Source organism: Stenella coeruleoalba, assembly GCF_951394435.1.
Source record: "Stenella coeruleoalba genome assembly, chromosome: 13".
Lineage (NCBI taxonomy): Eukaryota > Metazoa > Chordata > Mammalia > Artiodactyla > Delphinidae > Stenella > Stenella coeruleoalba.
This window is the reverse complement of record NC_137159.1, coordinates 43627741-43648554: the sequence shown is the minus strand read 5'-3', so window position 1 is coordinate 43648554 and position 20814 is coordinate 43627741. Positions and strand designations below refer to the sequence as shown.

The 20814-nt window shown below is 36.8% G+C and overlaps 1 protein-coding gene and 1 long non-coding RNA gene across 5 annotated transcripts in view; one reads left to right on the top strand and one right to left on the bottom strand.

Annotated features, from left to right (window-relative positions):
• Positions 1-20814, top strand: part of LOC307196119 — a 433371-nt gene that overhangs the window by 209049 nt on the left and 203508 nt on the right. For all 3 annotated transcript variants that reach the window (XR_013831041.1, XR_013831042.1, XR_013831043.1), the window contains exon 5: positions 1234-1370. This is a non-coding gene — a long non-coding RNA (uncharacterized lncRNA). The remainder of the gene's footprint in view (positions 1-1233; positions 1371-20814) is intronic.
• The window catches only part of EFEMP1 (EGF containing fibulin extracellular matrix protein 1), a 69058-nt gene that overhangs the window by 42218 nt on the left and 6026 nt on the right, over positions 1-20814 (bottom strand). For both annotated transcript variants that reach the window (XM_079940857.1, XM_079940856.1), the window contains 2 exons: positions 20731-20779; positions 20165-20566 (listed from right to left, as the gene is read on the bottom strand). In XM_079940857.1, the coding sequence (XP_079796983.1) occupies positions 20165-20566; positions 20731-20779 (451 nt within the window). The remainder of the gene's footprint in view (positions 1-20164; positions 20567-20730; positions 20780-20814) is intronic.

The window sequence follows — 20814 nt, the reverse complement described above, 5'->3', positions numbered from 1 at the left end:
TCTCTTTAGAATAGCCAGGGCATGGAAGCAACCTAAGAGTTCATTGACAGATGAACGGATACAGAAGATGTGCACATATATAAAATGGAGTATTACTCAGCCATAAAAAGAAACGAAATTGAATTATTTGTAGTGAGGTGGATGGACCTAGAGTCTGTCACACAGAGTGAAGTAAGTCAGAAAGAGGAAAGCAAATACCGTATGCTAACACATATATATGGAATCTAAAAAAAAAAAAAAAAAAGGTTCTGAAGAACCTAGGGGCAGGACAGGAATAAACACGCAGACGTAGAGAATGGACTTGAGGATATGGGGAGGGGGAAGGGTAAGTTGGGACGAAGTGAGAGAGTGGCATTGACATATATACACTACCAAATGTAAGATAGATAGCTAGTGGGAAGCAGCTGCATAGCACAGGGAGATCAGCTTGGTGCTTTGTGACCACCTAGATGGGTGGGATAGGGAGGGAGGGAGGGAGACGCAAGAGGGAGGAGATATGGGAATATATGTATATGTATAGCTGATTCACTTTGTTATAAAGCAGAAACTAATACACCATTGTAAAGCAATAATACTTCAATAAAGATGTTAAAAAAAGGTGGTGTGTCTACGCATCTAGTACAGTTTGAACACATATTAACTGAATGCATTGATGCATGAATGAATTGATGAAAAAGTGACTGAAAATTGAATAAATGAATGTGTGAATGGTACAGATTTCAGGGTATACATGGAAAAATATATCCTAAATTAATACAAACAATTTGGAGTCTACTGAGGATAAGATAGGTAGAATTCTTAAAAGCCAAGGCTCTTGATACTTAAATTATCCTTTAATGTCTACAGGGCAAAAAAGTAGTGGGTCTAGCAAGAACAGCCAGAAATGGGCTCTTTTAGTTCCACAGGACTCTGTTGAGTCCTGTGTGTTTAGGAATTTAAGATCAGCATGAAGTTATGGTGACAACCTGTCCACACAATGTCCCCCTTTCCTTCTATCCAAGGAGGGATCATGACCTCATTCTCAGGGAAGTGCACTCTCCTCCAAAGCATTTGAGGACCACTTCTTTCACAGATTAAATGAAATGCAAAATGGGTCCAGGGCAAAACAAGTCTTACTAATAGAGCATGCATGATTCCTGGGGGGAAAAGTCATTGCTAAGTTGTATATGTATTTTTTTTTCTGAACCTTTGAAAAGATCAACTCTGGTTTCAGTTTAATTTTTTTTTTTTCAGAAGAAACCTACATGGCCACTGCTTCAAATTTGTTCCAGATGGATTTAGTCATAGAATGATTGATTATCCACTCAGTTGCGAGCTATGTGGTTAAGCTCAGAAATCTACAACAAACTGATCTGGAGCTGTGTTTCACGGTAAGTGGCAGAAAGGATAATCCTTAAACTGTCATTTTAGAGTCAGTGATGAGGAAAGAGGAATTTAGTGAGGCTACTTATGTCAAGAGAATGTACTAGTAAATGGATGGCTGAATATGAGGGAATCTTATGAGCATAATGCTTTTTTTTTCCTCCTCTGTACATCATGGTAAAGGGAACCAGATCTGACCGGGAGCCCCCCAAGGGCTTCCCCAACTCTCACTGCCTGCTTCATGAATTAGCCCAGCCTCCCGGGGATGCTCCAGGCCCGAGGTCAGAGGCTGGCTTCTACCTGGCTGCTGAGGCACCCATTTATCCTACTACCCACTCAATAGGCCCACAGAGGTTTTTATTATTGGCATCAGAGACACCTGAGAAAATCTGGACGCTAATTCTGGGGGAGAGTGAACCTAGGAGAAAATGTACTGTTCTCTATACAGAGCTGTATTATGTACTTTAAAAAGCAATTTAAATTTGGTCCGTTACCATTTTCTTTAAGGAAAAAAAAACCCCTTTGCTTTGGATTTTGGTTATTCCTTTTAACAGCTGCATTAGCCTTTTCTCTATTCTTTCCCTCTGGTTAAGTCACAATCGGGCCATCAGAATATTCTTTTGGGGAGATTGGATGTGGCTGGTGGCGCTCCCTACATGTCACCATCTGTTTTTATTAGTTGTTCAATTTCTTGGTTTCCACCCTCATGGTGATTTTCTACTTTTGCTCATATATCCTTTCTCTTTTCCCTTTCCCTTAGAGTGCTATTCTACTTCATTACTGCCTCCTTGTCGAAAAACAAATCACTATTCTGCCCCTTATCATGATAACTGCTCCTCAGAACTGATGAAAATTCATGTTGGACTTTATGGCCTCTGAAATTTTAGGTCTTACACAACTTATTTATTGTAACCTTAGGTTATATTTAGCACGTCTCCCTGTAGAATTTTGAGGCAAAAGATGTAAACATATTTAAACACAAAAATGATGACTAGGAAGCAGGCTTTTGAATAGGCTGTAGGAAGAAAAATGTGACTGAAACAGAAGAGAGATTTCTATGAGAGAGATGGAGAACATTTTCCATGATTCCCTAACAAACACACAAATATTACAGATGTCTAGGACAAAAGTTCACGTTGAGGCAAGAACAGTGTTTATTAAATTTCTTTTATATAACAGGCATGTGGATACATGCTAATCTGCGAAAATAAAGGGAGTTTTTGTGTTTGCTCATAAAGTTTTTGTTCCATGGATATTGTTTATTTGTAGAGTGGAGTAAAGCAGGATTTTAACTAAAAAGTCTGAAAATCAGAGTATATATTCATAATTATTTATGAGTGGTTTTGGAGAGGATTGATAGCATTTTAGAAGTTCCATATCCATGAAGAAGAGAAGGGTACATTCATTCAAAACGAGCTGTTAGAAGCTGTGAGGTTCTTCTTTCGAACAGTACTTTGCCTGTTTCAACCACACCCATCAGGATACGTATCTGAGTGAGTCATCCAGGCTCCTGCACCGCTGGGGAGGTGGGTGCATTTTGCTTTTTAACTCATATTTTGCTTTTGAAACCATTTAAAATTCTAGATTTAACTCTAAAGTTTTGGATGGAATCATTTCAGGGAGAATTTAATTACAGATTGTGGTAGGCAGCTTCTGACATGGCTTGCAATGATCCCAGACTCCTGGCATTCACACCCTTGACTGTGGGCTGGATTTAGTAGCTTGTTTCTAATGAACAAAATATGGCAAAAGTGATAGACTGTCACTTCAGTGACTGAGTTACAGAAGACTGTGACTTCAGTCTTATTAGCACTCACTTTCTTGCTGGCACTTTCTCCTGCCCTTTCCCTTGCTGACTCTGACGAAGAAGGCTGCTGTGCTGTGAGGTGCTCTAGGGAGAGGTATATGTGGCTAGGAGCCATGGAGGAAGAACTCATGAGAAATGCCGGCAGGAAGTGAATCCTGCCAACAACCACTAGTTGAGTGAGCTCGGAAGGGGATTCTTCCCAGTCAAGCCTTGAGACAACTGCAGATTGTGAAAGACCCAAAGCCTGAGGACCCAACTAAGCCGTACTTTGATTCAGACCCAGAGAAGCTGTGAAATAATAAATGTTTGTTGTTTTAGGCTGCTGCGTTTTAGGACAATTTGTCACGTGGCAACAGATAACTCATAGGCTTCCTTATGCTTTTTGTGTAACGGATAATAATGCATGAGCTCAGGAAAGACTGATTGCTTTGGTTGTAAGCCTGGTTTGAATCTGAGGCTGAAAAACATCCTGAAATATGAAATGAATAAACCTGTAGACTTTAAACAGGCTGTTCTTTGCTAAAAGGTATTCATGTCCCCCAGTGAAGGCAGAAAATCTTAATTCAGAATTCAGAAAATAATAAAGAACCTGTAATATTTAATGTTGTCACCTTTATGTTTTAAATGAGTTTATAGTAATACATGCAAAAAGTATATTTACTCTGCGCCAAAAAACAAAAAACGAAAAAAAAACAAAACCAAAAAAACAACTCCTTTCCAAGCTAGGATTGAAATGGAGTCCTTGGCTGTGGCATGAACCATAATAATTACCCATGTCCATGCCTCGGGGGGAAGACTGCAGTGATCTAGTTTTTAAAGCTTCAGTGATTTGGTCCAGACTTTTAGCAAACAACCAGCACTAGGTGTGAACTGTTTTGTCAATAAAGCTTCAAGACATTAGAACCGTCTGGTTTTTTGTTTCTGAGTCATTAATGCTATTATAATCACAGAATACACCTGCATTCTTCTCAGGGCAGATTTTAACTTGCTCTGGTATGTTTTCCTGATAAAAATGCCATTTGAAAGTCAAAGAAGAGTTCCTATCAATAGAAATAGTTTAAATGCCACGCACGTATCAGTCAAGAACCATATAGCGACAACACTTCCAAGGCTTGTAGCCTAGACAAAGTGCACTCTCTCTACCTCTTTTTTTCTCTTTCTCATTCTTTTAAAATTATTTTGAATAAGAGCTTGGAAGGGACAACGCTTAATTTTGACAGCTGAGGCCCAGAGAGGTTAACTGGTTTAATACAGTCAGAGTCACTTAGGGGAAGATTCAGATGGGAACCTTTTTCTCTTGCTGAGTTTTATGGAATTTCTGCCACTTTTTGCTGCCAAAGACTACTTTCTGGATCCCCCTGAGCATTCAAGCATAAAAACATTCCACTACAGGAGAAAATTCTATTAATTAATAAGGGAAATATCTGTGCATTACAGCTGTAACTGTTACAATGGAATTCATATTGGAGAAACTGAGTGTCTAATCAGAGGAGAAGAATATCTTTTTGAAAAAAAAAAAAAGAAAAAACCCACCACATGCAGATCTAATTCTATCCAAAGTATATCACACTGCTAACTGCAGAAAATAGAGAATGAAGAATCACTAGACATATCAGCTTCTTGGTGGGCAGCACAAATTGTCAGCTACTGGAAGATAGGCTCTGAATATACCAACAGAATCTGGGAGCTTGTTAGAAATGTGAACCTTGGGTCTCACCCAACACCTACTGAATCAGAATCTTCATTTTAATAGGATCCCCAAGGAATTCACATGTTCAGTAAAGTTTGAGAATCATTGGTCTATCACACATAGCATATAGAAGATCCTCAAAAACATATTAGAGAATGGAATCCCAAATTTAAAGAATCCCTCAGACAATTTTATAAAAACAGAAAAACTGATTTATTCAGGTGTCACCTTTTCTTTTTTTCTTCATCAGTCCTTTGAGGAAAATATGTACTTATACGCATATACACAGGCAGAAAATGGTCACTGTAATACTATTTTACAAGATACTTCAGCAGAACCTATTTTTGATTAGAATAGTTTTATGCTTGCTCATGTCCTCTACTCTCCTATCTTGCTCTCTTTTTCTCTCTCTTCCAGTTCCATTCTACATCTCTTTTTCTGCCTCTCATTCCTCTTACAACTGCTATTGTCTCCCAGAGTAAGAGGAGGTCCCTGGAAGAGAAGGATATAGCTCAACTGTTTGCTCTGTTTTGCTTTTTTTCTCCATAAATGTATGAATACATTCCTGGCCTCTACCCTCACAGGTGTTCACTGCATTTTTGCTTTTTCCTTAGATGATTGATTTTCATACTGAGTGGTGTGTGGTGATGGTAGATGGTGTTGGGGGTAAAGTATCACTGTTACTTGAGTCACTCAGCAGAAGAGCCAGGGAAATTCTCATAACTGGCTTCACTGTTTCATCTTAAGAATATGTGGTATATATATATAGTTACCCCTCTTATCTTTGGTTTCGCTTTCTGAAGTTTCAGTTACCCACATGGTCAACCATGGTCTAAAAATATTATATGAAAAATTCCAGAAATAATTCATATGTTTTAGATTGCCTGCTATTCTGAATAGTGTGGTGAAATACCTTGCCATCCCACTCCATCCTGCCGATGACATGAATCATCCCTTTGTCTAGCATAGCCTGCCCATCAACCGATTAGTAGCATCTTGCTTATCAGATCCACTGTTTTGGATATCGCAGTGCTTGTGTTCAAGTAACCCTTACTTCACTTAATACTGGTCTCAAAGCTCAAGAGTAGTGATGCTGGCAACTAGGGTATGCTACAGAGAAACTGTAAAGTGCTTCCTTTAAGTGAAAAGGTGGAAGTTCTCGACTTAATAAGGAAAGAAAAAAATTTTGTATGCTGAGGTTGCTAAGATCTACGGTAAGAATGAATCTTCTAAATGTGAAATTGTGAAAAAAGGAAAAAGAAATTCATGCTAGTTTTGCTGCCAAACTCAAACTGTAAAAGTTATGGCCAGTGCATGATAAGTGCTTAGTTAAGATGGAAAAGGCATTAAATTTGTACAATAAGATATTTTGAGAGAGAGAGAGACCACATTCATATAACTTTTATTACAGTATATTGTTATAATTGTTCTATTTCATTATTAGATACTGTTGTTAATCTCTCACTGTGCCTAACTTATAAATTAAACTTTATCATAGGTATGTATGTATTGGAAAAAAATTGTATATATAGAGTTTGGTACTATCCATGGTTTCAGGCATCTGCTGGGGGTCTTGGAACATATCTCTCAAGGATAAGTGGGGACACTGTATTTAAAATCGATCAATGGGCAAGCAATACTTAAGTCATGAATTTTTAGCTACAGTAGTTACCCAGTTATGATCTCTGTAGTTAACTGTAACAGAGAAGAGAAAGTATTTCTTCTCCTTTAAGGGAAAGTGGTGCTTTCTTTTTTGCTGAGTAATAGAGTTGACATAACACCGATGTGTCATCTATTAGAATAATTTTAAGATGTAGCTCTCCAAATCAACTACAGAGGCTTGGTCTGACTTTGAATCTGCACCTGATTCTTCTTTTCCTAATTTGAGATTTATACTGAGGAATAGGCAGGCCAGTTGCTTGCAGTTACTTTTACCCCTTGTCAGGACCTCTATTTGATTTTTTAAGCTCTTGAGAAAATTCAAAACATCATTCATATTTAATCAAATAATTCATGCAGTCTTCCTTATTGATGTTGTTCTTATTCTCCCTTGTCATTATAAACTGTTCCCTTTAATACAAGACCAGAAACTGTGTATTTTACCAAGAAAAATACATACATTTTGTTATGGATTCATAATGCTTTGGGGAGTGTGTAATTGTGCCTACTCCTGACTTTGATATTATAACCAGCTTTTCTAATAATTCTTTAAAACTCTGTTAGAACCCTAATACTGTTTGTGGCCAGGTTTTTACAATGACAACTAAATAGCCCAAGTTCTTTTTCTAATACAGTGATATTCTATTTGGGGTATTAACCATCAGTGATAGCTTGGTTTATTGGAAACTATTGCTCTGGCATGCTTAAACAATCCATTTTTCTGTTTAAATTGAAAAAATCAGAGAAGATTGTTTAGTTTACTTACAGTTGGACTCTAATTTACAATGGCTTTGCTATTAAACATTTTTTGAAATGAACTAGTCACCAAATAATCTTTCCTGTTTTTTCAGAACTATCATTAGCTGTATAAATTGCACCACAATTAAACTTCCTTCTTTTATTTAGCTTCTTTTTATCATTAGCTATTCCCCCCTGCCCAATTACTAAAGAAAGGAGGTCTTGGAATTGAAGTTGAGAACGAAGCCCAGCATCTTTACCAGCTTGTGTGGAAGGACATTTTTCTCTGGCTACCTTCCTCCCTGGATTAGGGCTCTTCTGATGCGCCAAGTCGTGAACTAGTTTTACAAAAAGGGCCCACAGCTTTTACTGGGAAGTTTAATTAATCATGAATAACTGGAATTTTCTGCCTTGTTTGTTGAGTGACGTTTTATTCTTGGCTACATACTGACTATATAATTTGCCAAAGTCTGAGGAATAAAAGAGCATGGGGATTCAATGTCAGTCCCAGATAAGTTATTTTCTAATCCACTCTATGATGGTCTATCTAAAAACTTTATTTTGTTAAAAATTCAGTTGCCCAAGAACACAAAGGTAGGTCAGGATGGAATCCAGGTAAATCTCTAAGAAAGATTAGTCAAGACATGGTCAGGATGTTGCTGAAGTGTAAGGCAACAGAGTGTTAGAGGTTACACCTTAACACTTTTATTTCTTTGTTGACTCTTTCTATATTCCATCCAATAATGTCTTTATTGATTAAATCATGTAGTAGCTGTCCAAGGTGCCCTTTCCCTTGTGATAGGTAAACACATGAATTTAGAAAGCAGTTCCCAGTGTTGATTTTACGAGAATAATAAGAGGAGGAACTGTGTTCCAAATCATTTTAGAAGCATTATCAGCTTTGATCAGTTTAATTTCTGTACATGTTACTTTCCTACCAAAAAATGGTGCATTGTTACATGTTTGTGCACATGCATGTATATGGGCATGAACTTGAGTGGGTATGTGTATGTGTGCATGTGTGTGAGTGTAAATAGCTGGAATAAACTAAATCTAGGAAAGAAAGGGGGTATTTAGGCTGTGTGCGCAGGTTTCTAAGGTGTCTTTTAACAGCTTCTTTTGGAATGTCCTTTCCTTTTTTAGACGAGATATCTTCTGATATCACAAACTGCTCAGGACAGAACATGGATAAGGAGGGAAAACCATCTTACATAACAGTATCTCTTTAGGCCTCAAATGATGAAAAGCAGTGATTAGGAAAAAAGCTTACTGGTGGGTTTCGAATGATGCCAAATACCTCAATCACTCATATATTTTAGGAGAATTATTAAAGTTGAACTAATTCTCTAAGAAGCTTCCTCAAATAAACAACAAATTTGAAGGATTCAACAACAGACTCTGAAAAACAGACTTATACTGCTCTTCATAATTTTGGTATATTTAAACATATTGAGATACTTAGGTTTTTTAGTGAATAGTGAAAAAGTCAGCAACAATTTAATGGCATACTCATTTTGTGAATGTATGTATGAGAGGAGGGCTTTGCTGCAAAATAGTGAGATCTAACTAATCACTACTGAACAAAAATTCTTCCCTAATCCAGGTTGTGATAGACCTGGTCTCCAGGGTGGACACTGAATGGGAACCTCTGAGTTGTTTCCTGTTTTGGATTGTGTTCCACATTTCCACTCAAGGGAGTAGGATTAGATTCTCTGCAGCACACACAGCTGTTTAGAGTGCAAAACTTATTTCACTACAGTCTCTGGAGCTTTTTGAGATTTAACTATTTGCATAAAGGCAGTTGCAATTTCCATTATGATTCTCCCTTTAGCTGGGCACACATAAAGCAATACACACAGCTTTTATGGTTGTCTCTAGTTCCATTGTCTACATCACACTCATATTTCACATACAGTTAAGTACATAATACAAGCTAGCTATTAGCTCCCAAAGGACCCTCAGTAATCTGTGTTCTTTCCTGGGCCCCTCGGACCCATGGATTTCTTTCTCACTTCTCTAGAAATTCAGTTCTTCCTACCTTGGGACCAGATCAGAACTGTGCTTCTTTAAGTCACCTACAACCAACTAAGTGATTTTCCTGGATTCTACCCTTTAGCATTTTAACAGAATAAATTTAAAAAGAATAGTTTCATTCCTAGCCACAGCAATCAGTCAAGAAAAAGAAATAAAAGATATCCAAATTGGAAGGGAAGAGGTAAAACTGTTACTGTTTGCAGATGACATGATACTCTATATAGAGAACACTGAAGACTCCACACAAAAACTTTTAGAAGTAATATATGAATTCAGCAAGGTAACAGGATACAAGATTAATCTACGTAAATCTGTTGCATTTCTTTACACTAACAATGAAATATCAGAAAGAGAAAGTAAAAAATAATCCAGTTTAAAATCACATAAAAAAATATTTAGGAATAAACTTAACCAAGGAGGTGAAAGACCTATATCCTGAAAACTATATAAAACACTGATAAAGGAAATTGATGATGATTCAAAGAAATGGAAAGATATCCCATGCTCCTGGATTGGAAGAATTAATATTGTTAAAGTGGCCATACTACCCAAAGCAATCTACAGATTTAATGTGATCCCTATCAAAATACTCATGACACTTTTCACAGAACTAGAATAAATAACCCTCAAATGTATATGGAACCACAAAAGATCCAGAATTGCCAAAGCAGCTCTGAGGAAAAAGAACAAAGCTGGAAGCATAACCCTCCCAGACTTCAGGCAATACTACAAAGCTACCATAATCAAAACAGCATGGTATTGGCACAAAAACAGACATATGGATCAATGGAACAGAATAGAGAGCCCAGAAATAAACCCACACACCTACAGTCAATTCATCTATGACAAAGGAGGCAAGAATATACAATGGAGAAAAAGACAGTCTTTTCAACAAGTGGTATTGGGAAAGCTGGATAGCTACATGTAAATCAATGAAATTAGAACACTCCCTTACACTATATACAAAAATAAACTCAAAATGGTTTAAAGACCTAAATATAAGACATGACACCATAAAACTTTTAGAAGAGAACATAGGCAAAACATTCTCTGACATAAATCGTAGCAATATTGTCTTAGATCACTCTCCCAAGGCGATAGAAATAAAAGCAAAAATAAACAAATGGGGACAAATCAAACTTAAAACCTTTTGCACAGCAAAGGAAACCATCAACAAAATAAAAAGACAAGCTACGGGATGGGAGAAAATATTTGCAAACGATGTGACAGGCAAGGGGTTAGTATCCAAAATATATAAACAACTCATTCAGCTCAACATAAAAAACAAACAAACAACCCAATAAAAAATGGGCAGAAGACCTAAACAGACATTTCTCCAAAGAAGACATACAGATGGCCAACAGGCACATGAAAAGATGCTCAACATCACTAATTATTAGAGAAATGAAAATCAGAATCACAATGAGGTATCACCTCACACCGGTCAGAATGGCTATCAAAAAGTCTACAGATAATAAGTGCTGGAGACGGTGTGGAGAAAAGGGAACCCTCCTACACTGTTGGTGGGAATGTAAACTGGTGCAGCCACTATGGAAAACAGTATAGAGGTTCCTTAAAAAACTAAAAGTAGAGCTATCACGTGATCCAGCAATCCCACTCCTGAGCATATATCCAGAAAAGACAAAAACTAATTCGAAAAGATACATGCACCCTAATGTTCATAGCAGCACTATTTACAATAGCCAAGACATGGAAACAATCCAAGTGCACATCAACAGGTGATTGACTTAAGATGATGTGGTATATATATAATGGAATATTATTCAGTCATAAAAAAGAATGAAATATGCCATTTGCAGCAACATGGATGGACCTAGAGAATATGATACTAAGTGAAATAAGTCAGACAGAGAAAGACAAATACTATATGATATCACACATGGAATCTAAAGAATAATACAAATGAATCTATATACAAAACAGAAACAGACTCACAGACATAGAAAATAAACTTACGGTTACCTAAGGAGAAATGGAGGGAGAGAAGGGATAAATTCAGAGTATGGGATTAACAGATACGAACTACTATATATAAAATAGATAAGCAAAAAGGATTTACTGCATAGCACAGGGAACTATATTCAATAACTTGTAATAACTTATAATGGAAAATAATCTGGAAAAAATATATAACTGAATCACTTTGCTGTACTCTTGAAAATAACACAATATTATAAGTCAATTTTACTTCAATTAAAACAACTACATAACAACAACTATGAAAAAGATAGTTTCTGGCTTGCAGTCAAGGGAAAGAACCAAGATGGATTGCTCTGATCCCTTCTTCCTTTCTTGCTCTTATTTTATAGAGCTTCACCCAGTGTCTTGATTTTCTTCACAGTATTAGAGAGCTTACATAAATATTTTCCAGCCTTGTGATTATTTCACTTCAAATATCATAAATGTTAACATTTCCCCAACCCAACTGTATTTTCATTATTCACCATGAGATTTCTGAGGAAGGATATATTTGATATAGAGATGCATTCACTGGTTAAATGTCTTGTCAGAAAGTTAAAAGAATTCTAGTATTTCTAATTACTAGTCTTGCTTTAGGAATAACAGCAACTTATTTATTCACCAATGTTTGTTAAAAACCTAACAATCCACAATATAAAGAATAGACTTCATAGTTCCTTCTTTCAAGTGGCTTAAGCTTAAGATGGGAACTAGATATTTAAGACCTCCATTATTGTTTTTTATCTTCTTTTTTTTACATCTTTTTTGGAGTGTAATTGCTTTACAATGTTGTGTTAGATTCTGCTGTACAATAAGTTGAATCAGCTGTACGTATACATATATCCCCAAATCCCTACCCTCTTGAGCCTCCCTCCCACCCTCCATTATTAATAAGAAGTTTGATACATATAGAGTTGGGAAATACACCTTATACACATATGGTACATAATTGCTCATTTTCAAGGATGGTTTTAGAAGTCAAGTAAACTTTAAGCCTGAATTCTCTGATGATTAAAAACCATTCATTTATTCAAACACGCACACACAAACACGAAACATTTGCTTTGTGCCTTTTCAATAATAAGTAAAATGGGACACAGTTTGGGAAGATACTGAGACAGGGCTGGAGGAACACATTAGTATTTTGTTGGGGAGAGTTACTGAGGATGGAGTACTAGTCATAGACGTTTGCTCTGCGGTGCTTCAGCATCACATGTACTATCAAATTTTGTTTTCCTCCACGTACCCCTATCCCTTACCTCATTAGCATTCCTATCAGCAGCACCCTGCTTCTGGGGGACTCTCCTGGGAAACCACTCTTGGGTAGAAGGAACATGGACCCAAAGCTTTTCGCTTTTTCTGCTTGGCTATAAGATGGTTACTTCCCTCGCTCTTCGGATCTTAATTTCCTCATCAGACCTCTCAACTTCCCCTCATCATTCTCTTCTAAATGTTCCATTCCAGGGAGGAACCAGGCTTTTGTTCTTGACCACATTTCTGGGGACATGTTCTTTTTTCTGTCTAAATGTGGATTTTAATAAATTGTAAGCATACCTGTATCACATATTGGTTTTGCTACTACTTTTGGCAATTCATTATGTACTTCCTGTGATGTCCCGTGTGTTAAATTTCCTGAGCTATATATTTTGCTTCTTTTATTGTTATTTTATAATTCATGGGTTAATGATGGTCAGTTCCCTGAGGACAATGGCCACTCCTTCCTTCTACTTTTATTCTATCAAAGTGCCTTACAACAGAAAGTGGTTCTTAAAATTTGATTGGATTTTATTGAACATTAACTGAATGGTTTTGCATTCTGTTTGATCAGTTTCACTTGTGATATTGCCTGGTTACCCTTGACTAGTATGGATGTACAATTATTTCAAAGGTAGTTCAAGTTAGTTGAGTTGAGTTAGCCGAATATCTCAAGTTTTTAAGTCATTTTGTACACATTTACATAACATTGATTCATTCTCTATCCCTCCTTTTAATTTGAAAAGGTTATTTGAAATTGACAGCAATAAGCTGTTCATGCTGCTGCCAGTATCCTGGCACTCAGCCTTCCTTTCATGTCATTCCTTCACTTCATCTTTATTAAATGTTTACAAATCATTTAGGTTCAAGCTACAAGCCTGCAATTGTGGCTAAATGCTTGCAATGACAGCTGTTTTCTTCTGCCAATATTTGAATGCAGTTTTCTTGATCAGTTTTATTTTTGAGTGTGCAATTTGCAGTTACCTCCTGGAAAAAGAAGCATGGTAATGAATTTCAGATGTGGCATGAATTACTTATTTGTACCTTCGTGCAAAATCAAACACATTTGGGGCAAATTTTGTTTACTCTTTGGTTTCAAAGAATAAAATTGTGCCAATAATTCAACAAGTGCAAAGGCAATCCTTACAAATGGGGCAATTTGTTGATTTCAGAGACTATAGTTTAAAATTTTCTGCTGGAGAAAGAAATAATGAGTCAGTACCAGTGCACATTCCTGAAGTTACCCAGGCTTGCAATTCTAGTCTAATCTGCTTCTTTTTGCTTCTATGGGGAGAGGAAAGTTCATTCTACAGATTGTGTTAACTAGTTTTAACAAGAGTCTTCTTGTCTTTGATGGGAAGTAAATCTGTGATAAAGTTTAAATTGAACAGAAGATACTTATGTGAATACTCTTCTAATATTTGATGATATTCACAGAATCTAAAGGAGATGTCAGCTGTGCATCAGATATTGAAAGGATCTCCTATCACTTTGGTAACCAAAACACACTTTAAGGCCAAAATCAGAGTCAACCTCCTCCTCTTTCACAACTCTACATGAACTGAACCTCCAAACAACAATATTTGTGCCTTGAGTATAAGGGGGATGCCTATAGAAGGTAGGGGTATCACAGCACCAATCCTTACTATAGCCAAAACATAACTGCAAGTTTCACTTACTGACAATTTAAGGGCAGTTACAGCATTTTACACTTGCAGGTTTTATAGACAGGTGCAAGATCTCTTGTTTTCTGGTTAAAATGTCCCCTTTTCCTCTAGATTGCACATATGTGTCCTTGGTTTGGGGATATAGTCCTAACCAGGACTCACGGCCAATAATATTTAGGGACCAGAGCACTGGTGATGACAACAAGATAGGTGAGAGAAATGAAATGGAAATATTATTCTGTCCTATAAGTAGAATGTATATTTTAGATGTTTTCTCTTCATTACTTCCCATATCCCACGTAAAGTATTCTGACCTTGCCCTCTCGTTTTTATAACTGAATGCAGCTTCCTGAAGTTAAGATTAAGTTAGGCCATTGGTTCTCAAACTTCAGCAGGGATCAAAATTATAGAATTATTAAAACACAAATTGCTGAGCCCCATCCCCAGAGTTTCCAATTCAGTAGGTCTGATGGGGCCCAAGATTTTGCATTTCTAATAAGTTATAGGATAATGCTAATGTTTCTGATCTGGGGACCACACTTTGAAAATCATTGAGTTAAACAGTTATACAACTTAGTCTTCTGTTGCAGAAGAGTGATCATATTGACCTCTTCCATCCTTCCACCTCAAATAATTGTCACTCAATTTTTATGAAGGAATTTTAAAGAATTTTCTGACTATGCATGAATCAGATATACATATTATCTATAAAATGTATATTAAAAATGAGTCTTAAATTAACTGAAATTTTATGACTACAGTGTTTGGAAAAGTAAATTATGAAACAATGCTAGATTTTTCAGGAGGAAATCAATGCAATTACACTGCATCGGTTTATTTTAAAAGTAATTAAGTTTTCCCTATAAACTCAACTCCTATCCATTTATATGGCCTTAGAGAATTTTCAGATACTCAAAGGTAATTAACAAGTAAACACAATGAACTAGTAGTAAGTTAATACCCATTTTACTTTGTGCTTGAAATATTTCTTTTCTGTTAATATCATAATTTACTCAATTATAGTCTTCCTTTTGCAAAATATCTATTTTCTGAGCTCAAAGCTCTTCGCTGGGCTGTATAATTACATGTAACAAAAATTAGGCGTTTCCTCACAAAACTAACAGGAGAAAACAGAGACCCTAATGACATTAGTGAGGATCAGCAAAAGGGTAGTGTTTGAAAGTTGTTTGGTAATGACAATGCCAAGTATGCTAAGCTACTTGATTACACTATAGTTTATAAATCCCCTTTTGGATATGTGATCATTTAAGTTTCAAATGAAAGAAGCCGAAGAGAGACATCCCTAGCATCTGAGAATCTGTACATGTTAGTTCAAGTTTCTCTTTTTTAAAGTAGATGTATAGATAATAACATTTTTCCTTTTCAAAATAGTATTTTAGTTATCCTTATGTTTATAAAGAAACGTGAGGAGGATAATAGATGGTCCCCAAGAGCTTAGAGTTTTTTAACCCTGAGTGTAATTTTTTCATTCCTTTAGGCTTTCCAAAAGGCAACAGTTTTTCCTTTTTAGCTTTTTAGTTGCTCCTGTGTCATAGGTAATAATAATACAAATCAAATAAAATCATTGAAAATACAATTGAAAATTGAAAAAAAAAATTTTGGCAAATAAAACTTTATAATTGAAGTATGGTATTTAATTTAGCTGAGTGGTAAAATTTTTCCCAGTGGAAATGAGGAAAGACTAGCTAACTATGGTATGACATGTATCTAAGTATGTAGGTGCTAATGTATAGGTATCCTACACATGCAATCTAGAACAATGTGGAAACTGACAAACTGGCGGGATCCTGATAACTGCAAAGAAAGGCTCTGTCCAGGTACATAAAGATCAATGAAACATGGTTTTTCAAAGTTCAAAACAAATTGAAAAAACAGTTTTACTGGACAAACAATGCCTTAACCTGAAAAAGTGGCTCTACCATTCGTTTTTTCACTGTTGGCTGTGATGTGCAGGACATTTGGTTATTGGGGGTTTGCTAGGGTGATCCACAATGCCATTTCCCCAGGACTGAGGCATTTCCAGCGATGTGGGACATTAAGTTTTCAAACCAGGAAAATCTTGGGTAGACAGGGATGGTTGGAAACTCTAGGGTATGCTTTCACATCTCTCAGTTATACCTTATATAACACAAGCCAGGTATTGCACTCTGGAATTGGCTCCACAATCAGCTTCATTAGACGTTTGTATCAAGTTCATTTTTTGATGGTATGGTTTCTTTAGCAAGTTAGTAATGATACTTGTAAAACCTGCATGAGGTTAGTAATGACTTAATTGCCAGCTATGCAAAATATTCTACATTTAATTTTTTGAAAGTTCAATTAAGTGAACAAATTCCTTTGAATTGGGCAATTGATGCTTCCTCTTATTTGCCAGTTCCCAAATGATATTTTTTTCCTACAAGAATGGGGCTCTTGGAAACTTATATATGATAAAAAAAATTCTTTCTCAGCTTGAACTAGTGATTTCTAACTCCACATCCCTTGAAGAAGATAACATAGTGACTATGCACTAAAGATCCAACTTCCTTTTGGAGCAGATGAATATCTGTTGTCTTTGAGGTAGATAATAGTTCATGGAGAAATGAATAATTTCTAAAACTTAATTTTTACATGACTCCAGGTATGTAACACTGAAATGATCTTCATGTAATGCGATAGCTGCCAAAGGTGGGACCTGTCTTTGAAATTCTCAGTGTGAATGGCCTCCCCAGTATCACGCTCAGTTGGCAAAAATTACCTGAGAAAAACTGCTTACTGTGAATTGATATTTGGATGTTATATTTTAAACCCCTTGGTTTTGCACAAAATTGAAAAACTCTGGACAAATAGATGAATAAAATTTAAAGGATCATGTTTTCACTAAATGTTAAAACATGGAAAGCTGGTTAAAAATATATTTATAAAATAGAATACATTTATTTATTTATCTATTTATGGCTGTGCTGCACTTCATGTGGGATCTTAGTTTCCCGACCAGGGATTGAACCCACGTTCCCTGCACTGGGAGCTGAGAGTCTTAAACACTGGACCGCCAGGGGAGTCCCTAAAATAGAATACATTTTAAAATATCTAGTGGTATTTAAATTAGGTGGCAACTGTGATTGGTAATAGTGCATTCAAAGGCACGACTGACTTTAACACTGAAACACAGTTCAGATTTCAGCCATTACATTAAAAATGTCGTCAGCTTTAAGTTATGTACTGATAAACTGTACCTGTTGAAAAATATATGTGGGAAAAAGAAATAATTGTAATACAAACACGACCCATCTACAGGCATTCATTTATTCTGATCCAGCAACCATGGTAAATATGTTTGGATTACTGGTCATAAGTATGCAACATTTAAAAGGGAGTGGAGATCTTTATTAAAACAGAAGGCTCCTCAAACTCCACAATGATGTCAGTAATGTAGGTCCTTGGAGCACATTATTGTTTCAAGCGGAGGTCCCCACACTTTCACATTGGTTATAAAATATTATTTTGTGCTGCTGGCCTGGAATGAGAATGTCATACATCTGCAGGCAATCAGAAGAAACTGGACTGCATGTTTGATTGGCTCAATAATAAACGGGCACAAGTGTGACCTGACTTATGTTAGTCAGATTCCCTAGACAGATTATCCTGTTGTTATCATATGAAATAACCCCCTTTTATCAACAATTAAGTAAATCCACATTTATGGGCACTTTGCAAAATTGTGAGGTGGGAAGAAATCCAACTTAAGCCTTAAGTCATCCAAAAAACTTTTAACCCTACTTTTAATGATACAGACCCCCAATCCCAAATTTTTGAAATTACTTGAATTATGCAAAACAGTTTGGGTTGGAAATGCCCTGTGTGCACACAATCAATTAATATGTATTTAGCATCTACCATAAGCATTTAATAGTTTTAGCTTAAAATTAAAAAGAAATTCCCAAAGAAGTAAGGATTATAAATATTTTAAAAGTAACTTACTTTGTAAGATAGTCTAAATCTTTAAGAAAAATTAAATAGGATTTTATTTTTATTATTCACTTTTTATTATACAGTTTCTACTGTAACCAATGCATGTTGTAAATCCTGAATATGTTTTATTCTAGAAATTTTTCATTCGATTCTAGGCATTGTTCTTGCTTTCAACCACAACTGTTAATGGTGGACCATAAACTACTTTGACAGTTTCTGATAAACGATCCATTCATTTACCTGAGTTTTCTTCTCCTAAGTACCATTAAAACCTACATCTGAAGTGTAAAAAATAATTCAGTATGTAAAAGTCAATACTTCAAAAATTTCAGTAAAACTTTTCAGTTTCAGGAAAAATACCACCAAACCTTCCAGTATAATTATATATTTAAATAACACAATTAACAGTTGGTATTTTAAATAAATTCAAGGTATTTTTAAACCAGTATTCACTCAAATACACACACCATATATATTTTATATAAATATATATTTATTTGTAAATATCTATTTATTTATATATATAAATAACCTCATGAGGTTATCTCTTTGACATAATCCTTAAATTAAATATCTGAATATCAAGCAGATGCTGAAGCATTCATCATCAATATTGGAATTCTGACTCATGACAGTAACACAAAACAGATGCTAATACGATAGGTTCTCTGAAAAGTGACACCATCACAGCATGGGTTAGCTCTTGATGTGGGATACTTAAAATTTGAACACAAAATATAAAATAATAAAAGTCAGAGCCTGATAGGTTTCCTTACTTCATTTATAAACCATTTAAAATCTACTATATTTTATACAGAAGATAAAACTCAACACTGGTGAATAAGGGGCAGCATTCTAGAGGACCAGCAGTTGCTTCTTTCACTTAATGCAGCAGCTAGGTGACCCCAGTTGAACCCTTCAGTGTTGAGGGAGGAAGGCGCTCTTCCTCATTCAGGCAGGTAGAAGGTAAGAACTCCTGGGCCCTTTCCATTGGCCAGGGGGTACCAGGCACTTATGGTGTCTTATGGGGTTTACCCAGTCAGCCCCTGGTAGTGAAAAAGTAGTCTGGAGCTTCTATTGCCACACTAGGCAGATCTAAAAGGGTTTGCTAAGTAGGCAAAGAGGAAGAAAATCCCTTAGCACAGTCCAGTTAGTTAATATCCTACATGTCTTCAAAGCCCAAGATTCTTATCACTTTGCTAGCATGAGTCTACAGCTGTTTCTAGAATACACAGTGATGTGTACTCTTTGTGAAAATAAACAGAAAAACCCAAGCGGACAGTGCCATGGTGCAAGTGATATAAGCGAAATGTGCTCAAACGAGAGCTTAAAAATAGATATAAATGTGAGTGGGGGACACTCCCTCAAAGGTAATGAGAAGCAGAAGTCCCATTTCTTTATTCCTCTGTGAAGAAAACAAGTCAGTGGCAAGTTCAATAAAAAGAAAGTTTGAGACCTTAAAGGCGGACATTTGTGGAGTAGCTTGACAGCACAATTTCAAATTCCAAATGAATAATTTGCTTCTTTTGACAGCTGTGACTCTGGCCCCATCTGTCTGGGTTTGAACGCTGGCTCTGTACTCACCACCTGTGTGACCCCTAGTTCTCAAACTTGGCTGCACACTGGGACCACATGGGGAGCTTTAAAAAAATACTGATTCTTGGAACCCACCCCCCAGAGACTGTTATTTAATTGGGCTGGGGTGTGGCTTGGACATGGAGAAGTTTTAAAGGCTCCCAGGTGACCCTAAATATGTGCAGCTAAGGTTGAGAACCACTGATGACCTCTCTGAGACACAGTTCCTCATTTGCAAAATGATGATGGTACTGGCAGCAACTACCTTTTAGGACTATTGTGATGATTGAATATGATAATGCAGGCAAAGCACTTAGCACAAAGTCTGGCGAGTGGGAAGCTCTCAGTAAGTATGAGCTGTTGTCATCCTCACCACAGGTGCACCTGGGCAAGAACTTTCTCATTAGCATTGAAAGTCATGCTTACCTTGGCACACGTTATGCTCACTCTGCTCATAGCCTGTTGCACACTGGATCCGGTGAGAAGGGTTGGAGGGAATGCGCTGAGGGTCAGCTGGGTTCCGCCGGATGACAAAGTTATTTCGGCCAGTCTGCACTTCAGCAGCAGCACTGGCGACAAAACCACCCCCAGGCACCGCTCCACTGGCTGCCATGCCACTGGCTGCTACACCCCCAGTGCCTGTACTAGAGGTCACAGCTGCATTTGTAGCTGCACCCGCACCTTCAGCTGCTGGTGTTTCTTGCTGCGGTTGTTCATTGTTGACAATAATCTGAGCTGTTTTAGGAAGGCAGAGGTATCCTCCATAGTGGTTGACGCATTTCATTCCACCTTTGCAAGCGTCTGGGACAATGTCACATTCATCAATATCTGTGGTCAGTAATAAAATAAGTCAGGAATCTTCTTAGAGGGGAAACTCAACATGTAAATATATGCTTATGCCTTTTGGGTATAATACAGGCAGGACATGAAGGACATATGAGATGGAGACAGAGAGCTACGTTCAGATGGGAAGTCTTTGAAAGTTGGCTCACCTTTGCACTGCTGTCTTACAGGATCCCACTCATATCCATCTGTGCATTGCTGTGAAGAAAACATCAAGATGGGGCCAGGAGACA